Genomic DNA, 22,190 nt, shown 5'->3' on the forward strand with positions numbered 1-22,190 from the left:
TTAAACCCTAAGCCATAGCCTGAAGAGATTTTCTATCCTTATTACCTTTAATAAAAGATCAAAATATATCTTTATTATTTTTATTTGTAAATTTACTTGTTTATCCTTTTTCATTAAAATTGTTTTCCTAGTATCTATATAAGAGGTATTTACGTCATAAACTATGTTTTGGCTAACAAATACTTTTATTTTAATAAGCTATTAAGATTAGAAATAATTAAAATAAAAGAATCCTAATACACTAAACTCTTTCCCATATAGAAGATGATCTAGCATCCGGATTTTCAAAAAAATTCTCTTAGGTTCTTAGTAATAGTTAGCAACGCAATTGACTTCTAGTCGAGTCTCTAACCTTACTATAAGTTTACAACATCAACAAACAAAGATTAGCAGCAGTACCAAAACTAAAAAAAAGACTGAAATTCTGCAAGATTGAAAACCCTAATTTGAGATTTATGGTACTAAATGAGGAGAAGAGAAACTAAGAGAGTTGAGATAGATGAGAGGGATTGCATGACAGAGACATTGTTGCTGGGAGGTATTGGTGTTCAAAGGTTCGTATGGGGAAGTCGCAGAGCAGTGATCGTAAAATATTTCAAAGAACTGAGATAAATGGAGAGGATATTTATATGTGAGATCGAAACTACATCGTTTCAATCCCAATTAGTCACTACACACTTTATTTATGCTAAACCCCATCCAGATGAAAAGTTAAAAAAAGAAAAATACCGCCAACAAAATTAGGGACAAAATTTTTCACCCCTAATTCTTTTAATTTGTCCAAAATTTGAAATTCAGTGCAACTAACTGCTTAAATTTTACCAATTATTTGCAAAATCTAAAACGCATGGGAGACTAAATTAACTTTCATCCCCAATTAAATTTTGGGATATATATTTTTGTCTCTAATTAAAACTTATTTATCTCTAAATAGCGTCGAATGGAGAGTTTTGAAAAACAAAACTTTTAGGGACAAAATAATTTTTTTCGTCTCTAATCATGTGTTTAGGGGACGAAAAATTGGTCAGTCTCGAAAAGATTTGTCACCAAATGGGTTTTCTCTAGTAGTGTTAGTTGTGACCTAATAAAGGCTGAGAGTATGATTTATGAACTTATGCTTATTCATTCATTCATGAACTTACGAAGTTTGAACGTAAGAATTTCTTCCTTTGTTACCTAGCCTTATGACTTATGAGATATGACTTTGTCAAATTATGATATTTTTCAATACTTGTGTTATTGCATTATCATAAAGCTTATGATTTGCTAGATAATTTAATTCTGGATTGCATATAGCTGAATGGTTGAATGGCTGATGGAGTAATGGTTTAGTATTCTGGTAGTTATTACTAAATTGTTCAATTTGTTGATTGTAAGTTATTCAAGATCGAGTTTATTCAATTTGTTGTTGCATTGTTGTGATCTACTGGAGTAGAAGGCACTAGTCGTCATTTTTATCTTGTATGCTTGTTTATATTTAATTATTTGGTATTTCAAAGTTTTAAGAGTTTGAGTTATTTGTTGTATACTTGTATTGTTATTCAATTTGAAGTAGTGGTCATCATGGACTGGATAATACAAATAATTGTTACATCATCCTTGTACACTTTATGTATTTCAAATAATTGTTGCTTTAGAGTAGAGATAGTAGATTCAATTTCTCAATTCTCAACACATACTTTTCAACCATTGGCCAATTGCAAAAAACTTATACCTAGGATCCATAGCAATATCAAGACAAAATACAAGAGGAAAACTACTCCAATACTTAGAAAATTTTGACTTCATGGCAGTCAAAGCATCAACAATTACAGAATAGCAAGCATATTTATTAAAGGCAACATCAATACTTACTAAGTTGCGACTAACACAACATAATGTCGGATAATACACACCACACAAGTTTTTTGTTGAAGAATTAAAAAATTTTAAAAATGACAGACAATTGTAGCTGCTAACCAATTTTCATCAGCGGGAAGTGCTAAAGTGGAATGGCGAGAAAATTGGTTTAGTTTCTGAACATACCGATTCAAAACTAACTTATAATTTTCAGCCACTTGCAACAGTCCATAGGTGGAATTCCACCTATGAGGAATATCATTATCGATATTCCTCTTTGACATATTCAAATCTTTACAACATTGAACCCATACCTCATGCCTCTTATTTGATGAATTGCTACAAACAATATTTGTTATTTTTTCAATTGATGGAGGTAACAAATTCAATTCATCTTGAACAATCAAATTTAAAATGTGAGCACGGCATCTCACATGAATATCTTTTTAATGGCAGAATTAATCATAAGAAACTCATGAAGTACTTCAGTAACAACATCATTATTTGTCGCATTATCTAAAGATATTGAAAATATTTTCTATGGATGCGCCAAGAATTCAGTTCTTCATTTATGTGTCTAGTAAGTGACTCACCGGTTTGTGAGTACTGCTCCATCATTTTAAAAGCAATGATTCTTTTATTCATATTCCAGTTTTTATGAATAAAATGAGCAGTAAGACACATATATCCCATCTTTTGACATGATGACCAGCAATTAGATGTCAAACAGGTTTTTTCTTCAAACATGCAGAAGTTTGGAACAACTCATTTCTTCCTGCAACAAATTAAGATGAGCTTCATCACATCTTTTTCACAAGTAAAAGATGATATTCCCATAAACTGAGGAGCAAAACCTCTTTGTATCATTCCCGCAAAATCATGTTTCTCTACAAATTTAAAAGGTTGTTCAACCCTAATGATATAATCCAACAACTTCCTATCTAGCACCATACTTATCATAAAACCAATTTAATACATTTCGACTAGAATCTAAACCTAATTGCATTTGAGTCCTAATATCAACCGATTGACTACTAATATGACCTTGCCAATGCCTATGTAAATGGCTAGTGCAAGCGCACTTCCTCCACATCTCTACTACAATAAAGCAAAGCATCCAAAAGCTTCACCAAATTTTGAACTACCAAATATATAGCCATATTTCAACTGATTCTGACAAAGAAACACTGGGGTTATTACAGTAAGAAGCCATAACAAAAACCAGAACAAATTCATATATCGGTAGAGAGACCAACGTGGGAGATGCACGACTCAACTGAGAACTCCATCCACAAGAACGAATGTGGTAAGTTATTGGCGGACAATTGGGAGATGGACTCACCACGATTCACCGACTACAAAAGGGCAAAGGTGGATGATCAATCCAGAAAAAGAAAACGAAGAAAATCAAATTCCCCCAGTTTTGATTTGGTTCAGAAGCTTGGTTCTTTTTGCAGAACACTATAACAGAATCGTGTTACTAAGATATATTTGTATCGGTCATGTTACTAAGGTTTTTGGTGGATTTAATTGATTCTTTTCAGGCGTTTAACTAAGTTTTGAGTTTCAATTTCAGTTTATTACGCAATCAATTGTTCTGGGCAGACATCTTCTTTGCTACAACGTCATAATAGGAAATGTATTTCTCATACTCTACAACCAATTCGTAGGTTTCTTGACTTCTACAGTGTTTCATTTAGTTTTCTCAGTTTGATTCTAAATAATAATTCTGAAAATAAAACCGTTGAATCACTATGTTTTCTTTTCCTTTTTTTGGGTTTTCTTTTAGTGCAAGACAATTGAGATCTTATTCTTCACTTAGGATTCCACAGATCCGGTCCTACTTTAGGCCACTAGGTTTTGGATTCCACAGATCCGGTCCTACTTTTGATTCTAAATAATAATTCTGAAAATAAAACCGTTGAATCACTATGTTTTCTTTTCCTTTTTTTGGGTTTTCTTTTAGTGCAAGACAATTGAGATCTTATTCTTCACTTAGGATTCCACAGATCTGATCCTACTAAGCCCACCTAGGTTTTGGAATCATAATGTGAGATTGAGACTTGTCTTTCTTTGACTGTGCAGGCTTGGAAGAGCTGTCACTTTTAGCAACTGTGCAGTTAGAAGCAACTGAGTAGTCCTTATCCACTGAGTCCGCAATTCCAGAATTCAAATCACCCTTCAAGCAAAACGGTTTATCCTTCCTGCTGAAGATTCTGGTAGTCGGAGCATAAGGGAACTCCCGCGGAAAGGAAGGTTATGTAAAAGCTGGTCGCTGGGGAGGCTCAGCAATCAGTGAGTTGTTGTAAATAACTCGAAGCTTTAAAAGAATTGGATTAACTTCATGTCTGCAGGAAGACACCATATGACCAAGCCAACCACACTGGTAGTAGAAATTTTTCAGATTCTCATACCGTAAAAGGACTTTGGTATGAGAGGATCCCAGTCGAGGGAGTTTAACAAAAGTAGCAAGTGGTCGTCTTGTATCGAAGTCAACCCTTATTCTCAAAAAACCTCTATTCCCTACCTTTTGAGAATCTTCAATTTCTATCACTGATCTGAGCAAGTTTCCCAGTTTCCTCCCGTTGTTGACAGACATCTGATGAAGAGGGATTCCATGGGCTTGAATCCAGTAAGTAACTCTGTTTACCTCAATGTCACCAATGGAATGGTACCTCGGCCAGTGGCGAACTGAAAAGCAGTAACCTTTGACGTTCCAGGGACCATCGTCTGTCAATTTGTGAGCTAGCTTTTCAGAACCAACAGTGAGAACAAGAGTGTTCTCTTTGACTATGATAATGCGGATTTGGTCAAGAGTCTTCTAGATGCCCATAAGGGTAGCTTTAACTCCTCCAACACTTGGTTCCTCATCAGCTATAAGAATGCCCAGCAGATCTATGCCAAACTTCATGTCGACAAACTCAGCATTTTGATCAAAGTTAACTGACATAGCCTCATGATACCTTCATCCTCGAAGGAAATGTCTTCCTCCATGTTGTTGTTTGAGGTAGTTTCCATAATAATCTGAGACACAACTCACAAATAAGAACCCACACAGGGGTTGGGGCCCTAACTCAACAGAGTAGGTGATAATTTAAGGAAGGATAATCAATTGTACTAGCCAGTGTGGAAAGACAAAAAGAGTCTAGAAGAGAAAAGAGAGAACATAGAGAAATCTAAGGTCAAGAATCAGTCCTTTTTGAAGGCCATTTACTCCAATAAAGAAGAAGAACCAAAGCACAGGGACTAATTGCTCCCCCCCCCCCTTATGAGACAAAGAGAGCTTAACCTTTTCGTCCCTCCATTAACTCTTGGAACCAGATTCTAGCTAACCTGTCCTGTATCAGTCCTGAAAATCAGTCGAAAAAGGGTCGGTGGTTGGGAAGTTTAGAGAGAAGGAGGACATTCTCTCTCTCTATCCAAAAACTTTATGTACTAGTTAGGGTATCCTCTTAATTGTTCAAGTTTATCCAAATGAACAACAGAGGTGTTGTTTCCCTTTTGTAAATGCAGCTTTACAAGTATTTGACCTTGAAGCTACCACTAATGTTTTTTTTTTTTTTTTGACTTAATTGCAACTGTCGTTATGTTTTATGGTTTGTTATTTTAATTTTTTATTATTTTTTTATAGGAGCATAAATTAAGTGCGACGATATTATTGAGTATATGCCCCATTTTAGCCTTATTTCTCGCTTAGTTTCGTGTTTTGAGTCATTGAGTCGTTTTCAGAGTCTTGTAGAGTGTTTGGTGTGAAATAGACGGAAAACACAAAATTCATGAAAAATCCTAGCTGGATCAGGATTCCTCCCCATCGACGTTTTTGCGGTCTTTACATTTTAATTCCCTTTATTTTCTCTAGAAAATTCTGATATTCTCCTGCTTGTTGTAGGAAACCTTGGCTGGTGGAACTCTTGGAAACAACAATGATGGAGTCATAACATAAAGCATTTAAGACATTTGACCAAGCAATGAAGAAGGGAAATAAAGGAGAAAGACGTTTTCAGTTGGGGAATAAAGGAAAAAGATGTTTCAACTGGAAAATAAATAAAGGAGAAAGACATTTCAGCTTGTTAAAAGACCCCATTATGAGAGGAATTAAGGCCATAAATGAGATGTTTCAGTTGGGAAATTAAAGGAATTATGATGCAATCCCATCCGTCCAAATGATGAAGGGTATGATCGACAAAAGCCAACCAATGCTCCCCTATAAATAGGCAACGTCTAGAACAGAATTTTCATCACTTCCTGGCCAAAAACTTTTCCGAGACTCTGCCCAATTCACTCCTTAAACTTCCATCACTTACAAGACCATGACCACCATCCATCCATCATTCTACGAAGTTCTTAGGCGCTGAGTCAAGGACGCTCCACCACCATAGCAGAGACGAGTTCATCACCTTGTTGCCAAGCCGCTGAGGAAAGCTTCAAAGTGTAACTATGACTCTACTTACAATTTTTATTTCGGTTTTGTGTGTTTGGATTTGCGAGTTGTGTAATTGGAGACATGACATTTTCAGAATATTTTTATTAATATTTTTGAGATTTTCAGTTTATTATTGAGTTAATTTCGAGAATTCTTTTATGATGCATGTTACAATCTTGTGCCCTTTTATGTGTTTAGGTAATTTTCAGAGTTAGGTTCATAAGTTTGCATGCTAGAATAATGCTGAGTGTTCTTGTGTGTTTGCTTAATTTGCCAAGAGTAATTATTATTTTTTAAGGCGCTGAGTTAAACAAGTAGTAATTAGTTATAATGGGTGGTAAAAATCATGTCTTAATGATTAAACGATTCTGGAAATTACGTGTTAAATTCTATGTGTAATGGTTAATTTGCACGTGTGAGTTGATTCGAGGGTTAGATAATACTACTAGTTAAGAGAATTACGCTGAGTGTTTTCAAAAACTAGTAGTATTAGGCTTGGTAAGGAATTTTCCGATCCAAGCCTACATTAGAACGAATTAGATAAATGGATAGATAAACGAATTAGGCTTTTCATTTGGGCTCTTATCTAGGCATTTAAGATGGGCACATTTTTGTAGCATGTTGAAATGGATTTTCTGTTTTTACACTTAGTAATTTCTGAGTGGAATTGGTCTAGGTTAGGGAAGTCGATCATTGTATATAGTTTTATTTGTTTCGTTTTTATTTTAAGTAGATTAGGAACCAAATCTCAAAACCCCCATTTTATTCTTTTATTTGCTAATTGACCTTTTTGTGTAGGTGTACCCTACAATCCCCGGACTGAACGATCCCTGCTTATCCTATAATGACAACTACATTTTGCAGGGTTAAATTGTGAGGCTATTTAAGCCACATCATTTTTATTTTTATTTTTATTTTTAAGGGAGGTGCCCTAATAGTATACTTATTACTTATGCTTGGAATGTCGGACACGAGTCTCATTTCAAACATTGACAAATAATAGCAAGATCATTAATTGTGGCACCATGTAAACTGTGGATTAAGGCCATTCACCTATTCAATAACCGAGTAAGAAAATTATGCTTAATTATTTTTGAATCTAACAAATTATGAAAGCATAATAGTAAGCGAAGACGCTACTAATCGCAAGCGCATAGCGCATGCAGGAAGACTAGTACCAATAATTGAGAGAAAATACTACATTTAGCATATTTTCCCACAACATTATTCTCAATGACTTCAACATTTTCATAACTGTTTCAAACTGTTTCTTCTTTATCTATTTGTTTTTTATGTAAAGGAGGTTCTTCAGCTGTTTGTCTATCAGGTATAGGAGGTGGTGGGGCTGTTTGAGTTGGATGTGGTGTCTATGGAAGCAACATTCATGGGAGAAGTTATTGATTTAGCCATTTCATATATCCATCACTACTCGGGAGAAGCTAAGCTAACAAATCAAGAATGACACTAAGTGGAACAACAATACGACTAGACTAATAACATGTGAACATGATACTACAAGTACACTAAACTATTAGGAGAAATATTTAGAGTTTACTTGAACTCGGACATAACAAATAGAGCCACTACTCGCTGCTTGAAAACTTCAAACCCACTATTTAAAGAAGACTCAAAATTTTCTTTTCTCCTCCTCCTTGCAAGTCATCTATTCCACTGTTAAAACACAGACAAAATAAATTTGGTAAGGTTATTGGAAAGTAATTGTAATCAAGGGAAAAATGAAGATAACCAAAACTGCAACTAGAGGAAGGGGAAAACTCTCTAAGAAACATACCAAGGGTCATAAAACACTATACAAATATCTAAATAAGGACCCTAGTTGATTGAATATATTCATACTCTTGCCATACATCAATTTAGTTCAGAACTGAGTTTCAAGATCAAAATAAGTTGATGTTTATGCTTATTTATAGAAGCCAGACACAACAACTAGGCTAAACAACTAAACAATGAAGATTGCAATGGATATATTTTGTGTGTAACAATAAAGTCTCTATATAAAGTGGATACTAACCCACTCAATACATATCATTTGTTTTGGTTGTTTAGTTATGATTTTTCAAATATAGAAGAATTATGTTAGGAAAAGAAATTAAAAAAAAAAGAAAAAAAAAACTTGATTCAAAGCTTCATTCTTTGAGAGTTTAAGTTATTTGTTGTATACTTGTATTGTTATTCAATTTGAATTTTTTTTTTTTGAATAATTATTCAATTTGAATTTTGAAGTTTGAAGTGTGGGAACAAATTTGTGCCTTTGAGCCTTATTGGTTGAATGGTTATTATTTATGGAGATTTTTATTAGTAGCAGATTTGGGATGTCATTTTTATGATTCTATATATGCCTCAAACTGTCATCAATTATGGTTTAGTTTCACTGAAAATTTGTAGGTTCATAGCTGGAATTCTGAGAATACCAAGTTATATTCTTGACCTAAAAACCCAACAAGATTGAACTGATAATTGTCAATTTGAGTTTAATTCAATCTTTAAAGCACAAAATGCACAACCTGAATAGAACTAATAATAACAAGTTCCATCTCGATTTTCTATCGAATTTTTAGACTAGCCCGACCCGAGCCTAGCTCTTCATTAGTTCATTCAAAAATTCTTTTTTTATTTTTATTTTTTAATTTCACTGAGTACATCTCTTTACCAAATTATGTGAGATGATCCAGGGTAATTTCCGGTACATAGGCTTTAAGGATAATTACGATTACATTAAAGTAAGAAACTTCAATTTTTGTATGACAGATTAGTATGCGGCTTGAACCTGTGATATCATTGATAAATGTTTTAGAATAGAAAAGAAGGGATTGATGAATTTTCACCTCTGAATTTTTAGGGAAGGGAATAGAAAGAAAAGAACCGAGCAAAGAAGAGTAGAGTTTAGCATTAGTGAATATTAAACAAAGGGCATTTGAGACTTTTCAACACACTAAAAGGTCATATTTCAATAACTTTTAAAAATATGTTAAAGGGCCAATGATAAAATAGGTCATTTTGAAGTGCCTTATTATAATTCAGGTGACACAAAATACCCCATGATAATTAAGGTCACTCATTAGCAATCTAACACTACAAATTACAAAAATTACAACTCATGCCATCGTCTCCCTCTTCCCCGGTCCATTTCAGAATATAATTAACCCTTCCCTCTTTCTCTCTCAACTGACCTCACCGTCGTGGTCCAAACCCGATCGCTCACCGACATGCCCCCACCCAGCGACGGAGCTCCACGTGCCGTAACCAAAATCCCCGGCGATGGAATCAGACCGCTAGTCACGAACGCTGTCGAGAAGGTGTCACGCCCTTGATTTTTAACACAAATAAAAATCGATATATAACCCCATAATTATACATGCGTGAACGCTCAGTCATCAATACAAAATACCTGGAAACTTTTTCTCCTTTTAACTACACACATATTGATGCCCTGAACCTACTATGTCAATATTGACCCGCTCCGTAGAGTCATATATTACATAAGCTTACGAATTAAATTGCCATCACAAAATAAAACGTAAATGCTCCTCAGAGTTTTGCTACATAACGGAAGTCATAAAAATGGCAAAGCCAACAAAATCTGCTTCCTACCCGTAATGCTGCCAGCACGCCACCTCAGCTTCAGCCACGATTACCCTGACCTGCAGGATTTACCCCTACACAATTCCATTGAATAGTGCACCGGGTTGCCACACAACAAACCCGGTAAGCTTATGAAGCTCGTATGAGTAAACTCAAAACCACAAAGCAAAACACATTCTTAAGTCACCTCAACCTAACAACGATTGGAACCATCTGTTCCAAAATCTTCCACAACATGCATACGTAGGTCACATCGTAACCAAATCACATGCTCAGATTCCCAACCTAACATCCAATTACACAAATTCCAGTCAAACAAAACCTCCTCAGGTAGTGTTTGGAAATCCCTTAGCTCACAACGGCGAGCCACACACATTACACTCATTTCCTTCTCACCGGAAGTCCTTGTCATCATCATGACATTAAAGGTGAAAACAATAAATCACCTTCCTATCCTCACACAGAGTACAATCGTCGTCACTATGACCTTAAAGATCAAGCAAAACAAATCATAGTAACTCCTGCGTGCAATTTAGTTCAGGAAGTCACATTAAGACAAGCAAAACAATTCATAGTAACCCCTGCGTGCAATTTAGTTCAGGAAGTCACAACAACACAAGCAAAACAAATCATAGTAACCCCTGCGTGCAATTTAGTTCAGGAAGTCACAGCAAAACAACTCATAGTAACCCCTGCGTGCAATTTAGTTCAGGAAGTCACAGCAAAACAAGCAAAACAACTCATAGTAACCCCTGCGTGAAATTTAGTTCAGGAAGTCACATTAAGACAAGCAAAACAATTCATAGTAACCCCTGCGTGCAATTTAGTTCAGGAAGTCACATTAAGACAAGCAAAACAATTCATAGTAACCCCTGCGTGCAATTTAGTTCAGGAAGTCACAGCAAAACAAGCATACTAGACTCAAAATGTTGCACCGATTATGATCACCATCTATGACCTAATCCCAATCACCATCTATGACCAAGTCTCAACCACCTACCTGGATCTGTCACCATCAGTGACTAAATATTGATCACCATCTGTGATCCGTTACCATCTGTAACTCAATATTGATCACCATCTGTGATCCTTCACCATCTGTGACTCAATATCGATCACCATCTGTGATTCTTCAATATCAATCACCATCTGTGATCCTTCACCATCTGTGACTCAATATCGGTCACCATCTGTGATTCTTCAATGTCGATCACCATCTATGATCCTTCACCATCTGTGACTCAATATCGATCACCATCTGTGATCCGTCAATATCAATCACCATCTGTGATTCTTCACCATCTGTGACTCAATATCGATCACCATCTGTGATTCTTCAATATCGATCACCATCTGTGATCCTTCACCATCTGTGACTCAATATCGATCACCATCTGTGATCCGTCAATATCAATCACCATCTGTGACTCAATATCGATCACCATCTGTGATCCGTCAATATCGATCACCATTTGTGATCATCCAACCCATCACACATATTCCATCAATACATATATATATCACGCAAATATATATATACATGGTCATCCACTCGGGAATGCTACTAATACCACTATAGTCACAGTTAATCCCATAACTCCAAGACAATATGGTAATTAGGCTCATAACCAATATCGTGAGATTTACTCACCTTGAATTTCCTGCTGCGTCTTCAATATAGAACAAAGCAGCTGCACCACAGGACAACCGTCCAAGGATACTTCGTCAAGTACCTAATCACAATCGGTTTCCACTTAGTAACAATTCACAAACGATTTAAGTCTGAAACCCCTGTTTTGAACTAAAATCCCCAAAGTGCCGCCAATCGAGGCGAAACCACATCCGAGACCTCCCAAGTCTCCGGAATACTTCTACGATCGATATGCCAAAACCACAAGTCGATCGGATGCTCAAATCCTCACAGATCGAAGCATCGAACGGTCCGAAACCGTAAAAATCACAACATTCTCACACGATCTCCAAAAATTACAAACAATATATCGAAATGCTCGTATCGACGAGTAGATCGAAATCAGGAACAGAAACTATTCCTGAGGTGGCCGGAAACCACCGGAAAACACCACCACAGTGGCGGCACCGCCGCCGGCCCAAAGTCGGAATTTGATAAAACTCCCAACACCAAAGTTCTTCATCTCAGCCCCAATTTCAACTTTCATAACTATAACAAAGTCCAATTATAAGCCAATCGATCGAAATTTACCTTAGAACAAACCGGACCGATTGAAACCCTAGAATTTCAATTCCAAAATTCGACCTCCACGAGTTGAATCGATGCAAGCCACCTTGTGGGAAGCATCAACGTCCTCCAAGCTCCAAAAGCCCTCAAGAATAACCGGCAAAGGTGGCCGGAATCTCCGACTCCGATCAAGGCGATTTCATCCCCGAAGCGGCTTCTTCTCGGCCTTGCAGCGCCGTCTACGGTGCTTCCCACGACGAACCACCACCACAGACCGTGTAGAGGGGACTGAGGCGAGCAGGATTCCCTTTGGAATCGCGCCGATTGGTGGCCGGAGGAGGGAGAATGTCACGCCCCTGATTTTTAACAAAAATAAAAATCGATATATATAATCCCATAAATATACATGCGTGAACGTTCAGTCATCAATACAAATACCTGGAACATCTTTCCCTTAAAACAAGTACTTACTGATACACTGAACCATCCAAGTTAATATACACTCGCTCCACAGAGTTATATATTACAAAAATTTACGAATTTAAATTGTCATCACAAAATAAAACGTAAATGCTCCTCAGAGCTTACTGCATAGCGGAAGTCATATATTGGCAAAGCCAACAAAAATTGCTTCCTACCCGTTCTGCTGCCAACAAGCTCCTTCAGCTTCAGCCACGATTTTCCTGACCTGCAGGATTTACCCCTACACCGTTTGAATGGTGCACCGGGGTTGCCAAACAACAAACCCGGTAAGCTTTTGCAAGCCCGTATGAGTAACTCATGAACATCAATCAACAACTCACATCAATCTACTTAAGGAACTCATGCAACCATGATTCCTTCTAACATTCCATATCCTTTCCACAAAAAGGACAGCATGAGTCACCATCGTGACAATGTTCTATTTGCTAACTAAACCATCAAGTAGCAATTCAAGCCTCATCTAGACAATTAAAGAAGAATACCATCGGAACTCTCCTTTAAACTACATACCTATGAGTCTCCAGCAACCTCAACCGTTACTCCCATAAGCTATCATGACAGACAGACTAGAGCTCTATTGAAATCGTAATCACTCGTCCTACCAAGGACGTGATTACCTATTTCCTGCCTTGGTCACCATCTGCGACCTGTCACCATCTGTGACATATGATTTCAGACCCCGTCTGATCATGAAATCAAACATCAAGATCGCCATCTGCAACCTGTCACCATCTGTGACCTATGACCTTCAGACCCCGTCCGGTCTCAAAGTCGAACGTTAAGTAAGTCACACCTGACCTAAAACGTTACTAACATCTAATCTCGGCTTTCCTTATCCCTACTCACCATCTGTGACGCTTGGTACAAAGACCAATACATTTAAATGAGTCACGCTTGACTCAAAAATGTAACATCAAACTCAATACATTTCAACAATAGAAAACATCTTTTTCCACAATATTATTTCCATGAAAAGTCACATTGAACAATAATATAAGCATCATCATGCATATTATTCATCAAATACCATTCACAAGAATATATATATTTCACGTAAATATATATATACGTAGTCATTCGCTCAGGAATGCCTACTAATACCAACTATAGTTTACAGTTAATTAATTAACGCCAAAACAATAATGGTACTTCTGTTCATAAAGATCCTTGTGAGATTTACTCACCTTGAATTCCCGCTGCGTCTTCAACCAAGAACAAAGCGGCCAATCCGCCAAATAACCGTCCAAATACTTCGTCAAGTACCTAATCACAAACGGTTTCCACTTAGTAACGATTCACATTTGATTTAAATCCGAAACCCCTGTTTTGGACTAAAATCCCCAAAGTGGCGCCAATCGAGGCAAAACCACATCCAAGACCTCCCAAAGTCTCCGGAAATACGCCCACGATCGATATGACCCAAACACAAGTCGATCGGACGCTCGAATCCTCACGGATCGAATAAATTCATCGATATGAAACGATAAAAATCATAACAAATTCATTCGAACTCCAAAACTTGCATATTATATATCGAAACGCTCGCATCAACGAGTAGAAGACATATAATACCAGAAACTGTCCCATACATGGCCGGAACACCGCCGGAACGCCGCCACAGACGGAGGCGCACCGCCGCCGACCAAAACTCAATATTTCACAAAACTCCCAACATCAAAAAGTTTCATCTAAGCATGCTTGTGAAATCTCATAACTAGCTCGAAGTCAGAAAACAACCATAAGGGATCGAAAACTACCTCACAAGCCGTGAACAGTAATCCAATCCGAGTTGATCGAAATTTCACGTGAATCGATCCAAACAACCACCAAGGATCGATCGGCGAGGCTGTTCTGAGCTCAACCAAGAAAACTCGGAGCCTTGCCGACGTCGGAAAAGGGATTTCCGGTCGGGTCCGATTTCCTCAATCTGGGCCGACTTGCAGTGCCGCCGTGAATGAGAATCGTCGATAGAGACCGCCACAAAGACGACCGGAGCAAGGAGGCGAATCGTTCTGGGTTGGTTTCACCGGAAGAGGTCGTCGGAGCTGTGAGTTCCGACCGGGTCGGAATGCTGGGTTCGGGTCGGGTCAGTCGAAGATTTTAGTTTCTGAAGGCGCGGACGAGAGAGAAGAGAGAGAGGAAAATTATTTCCGGAAATGGAAATGAGGAAAATGAAATAAAATTCTGATTTTCCATATTTATCCTAAAACAGAAACTTCTTCCGATAACCATAACTTCCTCATACGAACTCCGATTCCCGCGTTCCGCATGTCCACGAACTCGTATCGACGCGCTCTACAACTTTCGTGAAGGAAGTTTCCCGAGAATCCCAAAGTACAAAAAGTCAACTTCACAAGACCCCCCCTAAACTGTGAAATTCAATTAATTATACGGACGAAAACCATTCCACTTCACATACAATCTACGAATAAAGCACAATAATAATTATTCGTACAACTGGTCCATTATTAATTACCAAAATTAAATAACAGAAATCCAGGTCATCACAGAGAACGACGCCGGCGAATTGGAGGGGCGAAACCGGGCTCGGGAGAGCTGGGTTTCCATTTTTGGAAATCTGGCCTTCTTTGCAATTTCCGGAAAATTTAGTCCTTTTATACCAAAATGGAAAGTTTTTCCGAAGCCCATAACTTCTTCATACGAACTCCGATTCTCGCGTTCCGCATGTCCACGAACTCGTATCGACGTGCTCTACAACTTTCATGAAGAAAGTTTTCGGAGAATCTCAACGTATCAAAATTCAACCTTAGCAACCCCCCTAAAGTCATACTTTTCGAATAAAAATTCGTCCGAAACACTTCCGCTCCGTCCACGAGCCACGAAACCGTCCGATACCCACAATTTAAATTCCGGAAAATCCTTGGAAAGTAAATACGAATTTCCGGGGCATCACAGAAGGTGATGGAGGCGATGCAGGCGCCGGTCTACTTCGAGAAGTACGATGTCACCGGCGACATGCCGAGGGTGCCGGAGGAGGTGATTGAGTCGATCAGGAAAAACAAGATGTGTCTGAAAGGCGGGCTGGCGACGCCGATGGGCGGCAGCGTTAGCTCGCTGAACATGCAGCTCCGGCGAGATCTCGATCTCGATCTCTATGCTTCGTTGGTCAACTGCTTCAATCTGCGTGGCTTACAGACCAAGCATGGCAACGTCGACATTCTAGTGATCAGGGAGAACACCGAGGGTGAGTACTCGGGGCTCGAGCACGAGATCATTCCTGGAGTTGTTGAAAGCCTTAAAGGTATAAACAATGCAATTCTGAAATGTAAAATTCGTTATTAACTGTAAAACTCATGATGTTCAGTCAGTTTTGGAGGAGCAGATAATATATCTTTTTCGTTTGTGATTATTATGAACTTAATTAGTTTAATTTTTTTATTGTAGAATCTGTTTAGAGGAGGTATTGGTATCTGTTGTTGTGTTTGATTGTCTCTATAATTTTATCCAAATTCAAAATGATGGTTTTATCTTGTGATTTTCATGCTAGATGTAGAGGTTTTGTTGTAATTTCTTTGTCCAAAATAAGGATTTTCATATAGATAAATCTTTTGTGTTCGGAGAAGTTTAGCAACAAGCAATGTTTTTACTTTGATGAATTGTGTATGCTTATATAATTGGTTTGCTTTGATCTTGGCATGCTTTGATCTTATTTTTCTGAAGAGCTCTTTTGTTATTCGGGTTTTGTGGTTTTATGGCTTTACAAATGTCTATAGTCATGATATTATGTACTTCACAATATGTTTCTATATCTTGGATAGTTCAGTTAACACTTAAGTATGCTTACTGAAGTTAGATGGCTTTACATATCTGACCAGGTGTGGGATAGGATCGCTCTAGGTCTAGCCTCTCAGTATGGAGTATGCTTACTACATATTCAAATCTTGCCTCGTAATAGAAGATCTGCTGCTACAGAGAAGGTGGAAGATATAGGTAACTTGAAAACTGAGCAGCATAAAAGGAAACAACATGGATAGGAGTCAAAGGTGGAGAAGAAATAGCAGAAGGTATGGGCCTACTATTTGTTTTAGCTCATCTTGGACATGATATTTTATTCATCTTGCCTTACCATTAAAGATTACTATGCCAGCTTATGATAATGAAAATCTAGAAATTGTCATTGTAAGAGTAAACTGTGAGCATATAACTTGCATTCAAATATCTGATAGCTATTTATTTTGGCATTTGATAATTCCAGGAATTGTACCTTCTGTTTTGTAGTTGTGTTGGTAAATTTCCGTTGGTTATTTGATGATAACTTGAATATATCTGAGTGTAAGCAGCTGTCAAAGGAGTAAAGACGTGAGGCATGGCACGCTAAAAAGAAATTGAAAAAGGGACTTTACAAGGGTGAAGTGCAGCATTCTCATAGAGTAGCTGCTATATCTGGCTCTTCTTCCAAACGTCTGATATGATTGTGCTAATCATCAAATGGTAATGGGAATAGAATCACGTTTGCTTTAAAATCAGATTGGTAATTGAATATACTTAGTATGCTTTATATTGATCGGCTTGTTTACATGTTTTCTTCTAGGTGAAACTTCAGAGTGCATTGGATTTTTGTCAAGAAGTGTGGCATCCCCTCAGCTTTTATGGTTTGAAACACGTATATGTCATCAGTTTTGAGAGAATGGATACTAGTTGGTTTAAAACAACATAGAATCAAGTCAAATCTATGTTTATGATGTTGTGGGCATGTCATAATCTATGTTTACGGCTCTTTTTTTTTTTTAGGTTACCTTGCTAGCACCCAATAGCCTGTATACTTATTCAAATTTGTAAACACATCTTCAATTTACTTTGGCTCGGATCACTAAAATTAACAACCAAGGCTGGTATGGATCTCTAATGATGGTATAACAGTGACATGCAATGTGCTTTCCCAGTGACTTGGTTAGTAACTTGTGTACAACAGTGACCTAGATTGTGAAAATGAGAAGATCATCAGTGACTTTGATAGTTACATGGTCAGTGACTTGTAATTGACTGTGACATGGCTAGTGGCATAGCCAGTGAATTGAGGTTAACAGTGACCTGACCAATGACTTCACTGACTAGTGACATAGTTAGTGACTTGGTTAGTAACTTGTGTATAACAGTGACCTAGTCAATGACATGCAATGTGCCTTCCCAGTGACTTAACAAGTGACGTAGCCAGTGACTTGAGGTTAACAGTCACTGGCCATGTCACTAACCAAGTAACTGTCAGTAGCCAAGTCACAACCAAGTAACTAAGTAACTGACCATGTCACTAACTAAGTAACTGACCATGTCACTAACCAAGTAACTGTCAGTAGTCAAGTCACAAGTTAATAGCCAAGTCACTATTAATCACATGTCACTAACTAAGTAACTGACCATGTCACTAACCAAGTAACTGTCAGTAGCCAAGTCACTGTTAATCACATGTCACTAACTAAGTAACTGACCATGTCACTAATCAAGTAACTGTCAGTAGCCAAGTCACAAGTTAATAGCCAAGTCACTGTTAATCACATGTCACTAACTAAGTAACAACTGACCATGTCACTAACCAAGTAACTGTCAGTAGCCAAGTCACAAGTTAATAGCCAAGTCACTGTTAATCACATGTCACTAACCAAGTAACTGACCATGTCACTAACCAAGTAACTGTCAATAGCCAAGTCACAAGTTAATAGCCAAGTCACTGTTAATCACATGTCACTAACCAAGTAATTGACCATGTCACTAACCAAGTAACTTCAAGTCACTAGCCATGCCACATTGTCATTGGATATTATCATTTGGATATACAAAACTTCAACAAATCTAAATTATTTAATAAATAAAAAGTGTAAATAATATTATTCATCTGAGTCTTTAGCTTTAGGTTAACACCAAGAGCCATGCCGTAATGATTTGCGTGACAAGCTCAAGATCAAAAAGTCTGATAGAGGTAAATAATGAAGCATATGCATCTTTAAATTAAAACCAATGGAAGCAAAATAAAGTAGCAGAGCAGCCTCACATGATTTCAATCCAAACCATATTTCATATATAAACGTCAGCACATAATGCAATATACTTCTACAAACCACTAACATAGTAATACAACATAACTTATACCTCACAACATACTGATTACACTTAGCCATACAAGATGGTATACTTACAAAAACAAGAAAACTTAAAGCCACATACCTAAAACCATCTTTATAAAGGTTAGAGATTAGCTTTGCTATTCACCTCACAACCTGCCCTTCTACATTTCCCATCAGAATCCGGTCAGAGACTGCTCCACCTGATCTCAACTTAGAAAGCAAGGCATCGCGTCCAGTCAAAAGGATTTGGAAAAACCCATCCACTTCCTTGGTCAGAAGATCAAGTCCTTGGGAAAGATTCTGTGCCTTCCTTTCTAAATCTGAAGTAGAATTCTTGAATGCTTCTTCTTCTGCGAGGGCCACGTCATCTTGGATCATAGGATACAAGTGCTTCACAATACCATCAACTGCTTCCAGCTCTTTCAGTACCGTAACTCTACCACTAGAAAGTACATTTCTAATTTCCCCATTTACATTACTCTGTAAGTCATTAAATGCTTGTGCCCACATATATGTCTCGGCAACATTCAAATCTAACAACTTGCTTGCAGAACCAGAAAAGGCTGCGGCAAAGACACTACAAACAGATACTGTCAACACCTTCACTCCATACATAGCACGCATTAAAAGTTTCTCTTTTGCTGAGTTCTTAACCTTTGGTCGTAGATCCAGTGATTCCACAAGCTTGTCCAAAATGGTGCTACAGTTCTCAACCCTGGGGTTCTTTGAAGCAATATGATTCTTCCAGTCATCAACTGAAGAACGGGCACGAATAAATTGCTTCGAAGAGGCTGAATTCAAATTATGCAACACAGAAACAAATTCCCCTGGTTTAAGCGTACGATCTCAGAGCTGAAGACAATGCATATATCGAGCAACTTTACACTGATGTCCAAGTACACATCAATCCACTTCTCATCCCAAGCACTCACGGGAAGATCAATCTCAGCTATGAGAGTTTTTATGTCATTACGAGTTCCACAAAGCGACTCCATTGCCAATTTCATCCATGACAAGATAAGGACATCATTGTTATCTTTTGGGTTGAGCTTTCTCAACCTCCCAGCCAATGTTTCCTCAAAAGTGTTCAGCAGTGCAGAAAGGTTCGGAGTCATTTGAGAACCCTTCGGCGAAATCATTTGGAAAGGATTTCCAAAATGGAAGAAAGGTCGGTGCGGGACCTGTGGACGACTCATTACTAGTATTCACTGCAAGAAGAAATAAACATGATGTTGCAAATCAGCTACCGAACACGACCAACTCAAAGACCACAAGAACATTTACAAAACTAGTAATCCAAAAGACAACAGCAAAAAAAATGATATACTAAGCAAAATTTCACAACCTTCCTCTTAATTCCAGGAGATATAATAATTATCAAATAATAATTATGGCTAATTGATAATACATGAACAATGGCTAATTGATAATAGATGAACAGGAAAATAGATAAACTGGAAGCCACAGTTTGTCTCTTACATTCTTAATATCCACCAATATGCAGACTACTCAAAGTTCAAACAATTTTACCCATATAGGATGAGTTCTTCACATTCTTAATCAGCAACCTTAATAACTAGAACACAAAACATGGTAGGTTATTTCACAAATTCCATTTCCTATGGAGACCATCAGAAATTGAAGGCCACACCATTCATGAGCTAATTAGCAGGATGTAGATATGAGATGCATACAAGCGGAGAAATCAATAGGCATATGTATATTCATTTACCTGCCAAGAATTCTCTTCAAAAGCAATCATCTTTTGTCCAATCAATACCCATCCAAAATCACCTTCCAGCGCTAAACAAGTTCTAGCATATATGCAGAGGACTGTACTAAACATCAATTTATCAAACAATTTTATGAAATGCACAATTACGAAGAAGCACGGAAATAGAATTGATTCAAACAGTGGAGGCCAACCTTCTTTACAGCCAATCTCTGCAACTTGGGAACCTCTTCAAGCAATGGAGCCTTGGTCCGGCGAATCTTGGCAGTCAGAGCACCTGCAGATGCCATACTTTTTTCTTTTGAAGCAAGCTCCGCTTTCTGCAGATTAAGATTACTCAAATTTCAGTCTCAATTTGAAAAATAGGACCAAATAATAACTAAAATTCTACTCAATTTCATCCACCTACGTCCGGATATGACATTATCGCGTATCAACTTCACGAACTTTTCCGGAAACCAAACAGAGATCAAATAAAGAGAATCGAGAGAGACTGAGAAAGAGACCGAACCTGAAGAGCAGCTTCAATGTCGGACTCGATGGTGGAGTAGAGGCGAGCGAAGGCATCGGCACCGGAGACGTTAGAGTCTTTCTACTTGTAGATGTCGTATCGGTCGTACTTGTTGCAGATCGCGGTGAAGGCATCGTTCACGGAGACGTTAGTCCTTCCAACCTCGCCGACGACGACGTGTTTTGGCGGATCACGGCAGAAGAAACCGATCAAAATTGTTTGAGATCTCGAGAGAGCGAAAGAGAAAAGAACCGTGACTTTTTTCTCTGAGGAATTTTATCTCCGATCTCTTGTTCAACCTGAGAAAAGTGTAGAAGATAATGCAGTGAGATTAACAAAGAGGAAATAAAGAAAGATCACGAGGAAGTAGATATTAAGATTCTCTCACAGAGCTTCTCCAAGCATGTATTAGGCTTTAAGGGCAGAATAGGAATCAAAAAAATTAAAAACTGACCTTTTTTAACATCACTCTATTATTAATAAGGACTAAATTAATATTACTAACAATTCATAATGGACCTTTTTATCAAGAGGGAAACTAGGTGACTTTTTTATCATTTCACACTCTAATGTGACCTTTTCCATCATTTCCATTATGTTAAAAGTCAACATAAGACCCAAAAAATGGTCAGTTTTCTAAATTTCTCAGTTCTAATTTAACATACCTCAAGCTTATAGTAATTTAAGAACAACTTCATAAACGCAAAATAAGAGAGTTAACTAATTGTGAATTCATAGGTCAAGAAGAAGACAACAAATTTCACAATAGTTCAATAAATCTTAAAATTTGATTCAAATTAGTATTAATTAAACAATAGTAATTAAATAAGTTAATAAATAAATAGTGCTTAAGGTTAAAATTTTAAAATACCAAACAATACCCTTGATTGATTAAAACTTTAAACATAAGAATTTTTTTTTTTTTTGAATAATGGGGTTTGGAACCCAGTTAAGCTGGGAGACTCATCCCCACGCCCACGTTATTATTTATAATATTTTGTCGCACCGGGGGGGGGGACGTAATACCTGTACCTCGAGCAGACATAGTTGCGTTACATATATCCTCATAGAGGATGTCCTGTAAGAAAGCAGGAACCTCAACTATAGAAATATCCACAACATGATCTAAACTAGCAAAGTGGGCTAATCGATGTGCCACACTATTTGCTTCACGAAAAACATGTCGAACTCTAACATAATCAAAAGCTTGCATATAAGAATTTAGGAAAGGGTGCAGCTATTGCTATCCTACCATTTTCTTTGTTCACCATACTTGCTCATTACACCCTACATTTTAATTTCAATTATTAAATTTACTTATC

The 22,190-nt window shown here is 37.5% G+C and overlaps 1 protein-coding gene, 1 long non-coding RNA gene and 1 pseudogene across 2 annotated transcripts; 1 reads left to right on the forward strand and 2 right to left on the reverse strand.

Moving 5' to 3' along the window:
• The first annotated feature begins 15,467 nt into the window (after positions 1–15,467).
• Positions 15,468–16,540, forward strand: LOC133725733 (isocitrate dehydrogenase [NAD] regulatory subunit 1, mitochondrial-like). The gene is made up of 2 exons (XM_062153102.1): positions 15,468–15,807; positions 16,356–16,540. Exons 1-2 carry the CDS (start codon positions 15,468–15,470, stop codon positions 16,538–16,540), a joined length of 525 nt encoding a protein of 174 aa, XP_062009086.1.
• A 2,016-nt stretch (positions 16,541–18,556) lies between these two features.
• LOC133734792 (protein BPS1, chloroplastic-like) lies at positions 18,557–19,836 on the reverse strand (annotated as a pseudogene).
• A 371-nt stretch (positions 19,837–20,207) lies between these two features.
• LOC133734800 (uncharacterized) lies at positions 20,208–21,204 on the reverse strand. Its single transcript, XR_009858587.1, has 3 exons — positions 20,869–21,204; positions 20,552–20,677; positions 20,208–20,458 (listed from the first exon to the last, which is right to left on the reverse strand). It is a non-coding gene; the product is annotated as an uncharacterized LOC133734800 (long non-coding RNA).
• Positions 21,205–22,190: the final 986 nt, after the last annotated feature.

Source organism: Rosa rugosa, chromosome 1 (genome assembly GCF_958449725.1).
Source record: "Rosa rugosa chromosome 1, drRosRugo1.1, whole genome shotgun sequence".
NCBI lineage: Eukaryota > Viridiplantae > Streptophyta > Magnoliopsida > Rosales > Rosaceae > Rosa > Rosa rugosa.

Excerpts from the sequence above, each read along its gene's own strand:
- LOC133725733 (XM_062153102.1), top strand. The coding sequence starts at position 15,468 with ATGGAGGCGATGCAGGCGCCGGTCTACTTCGAGAAGTACGATGTCACC. Across the intron at positions 15,808-16,355 it reads AGTTGTTGAAAGCCTTAAAG|TTAGATGGCTTTACATATCT; the intron begins GTATAAACAATG and ends TGCTTACTGAAG.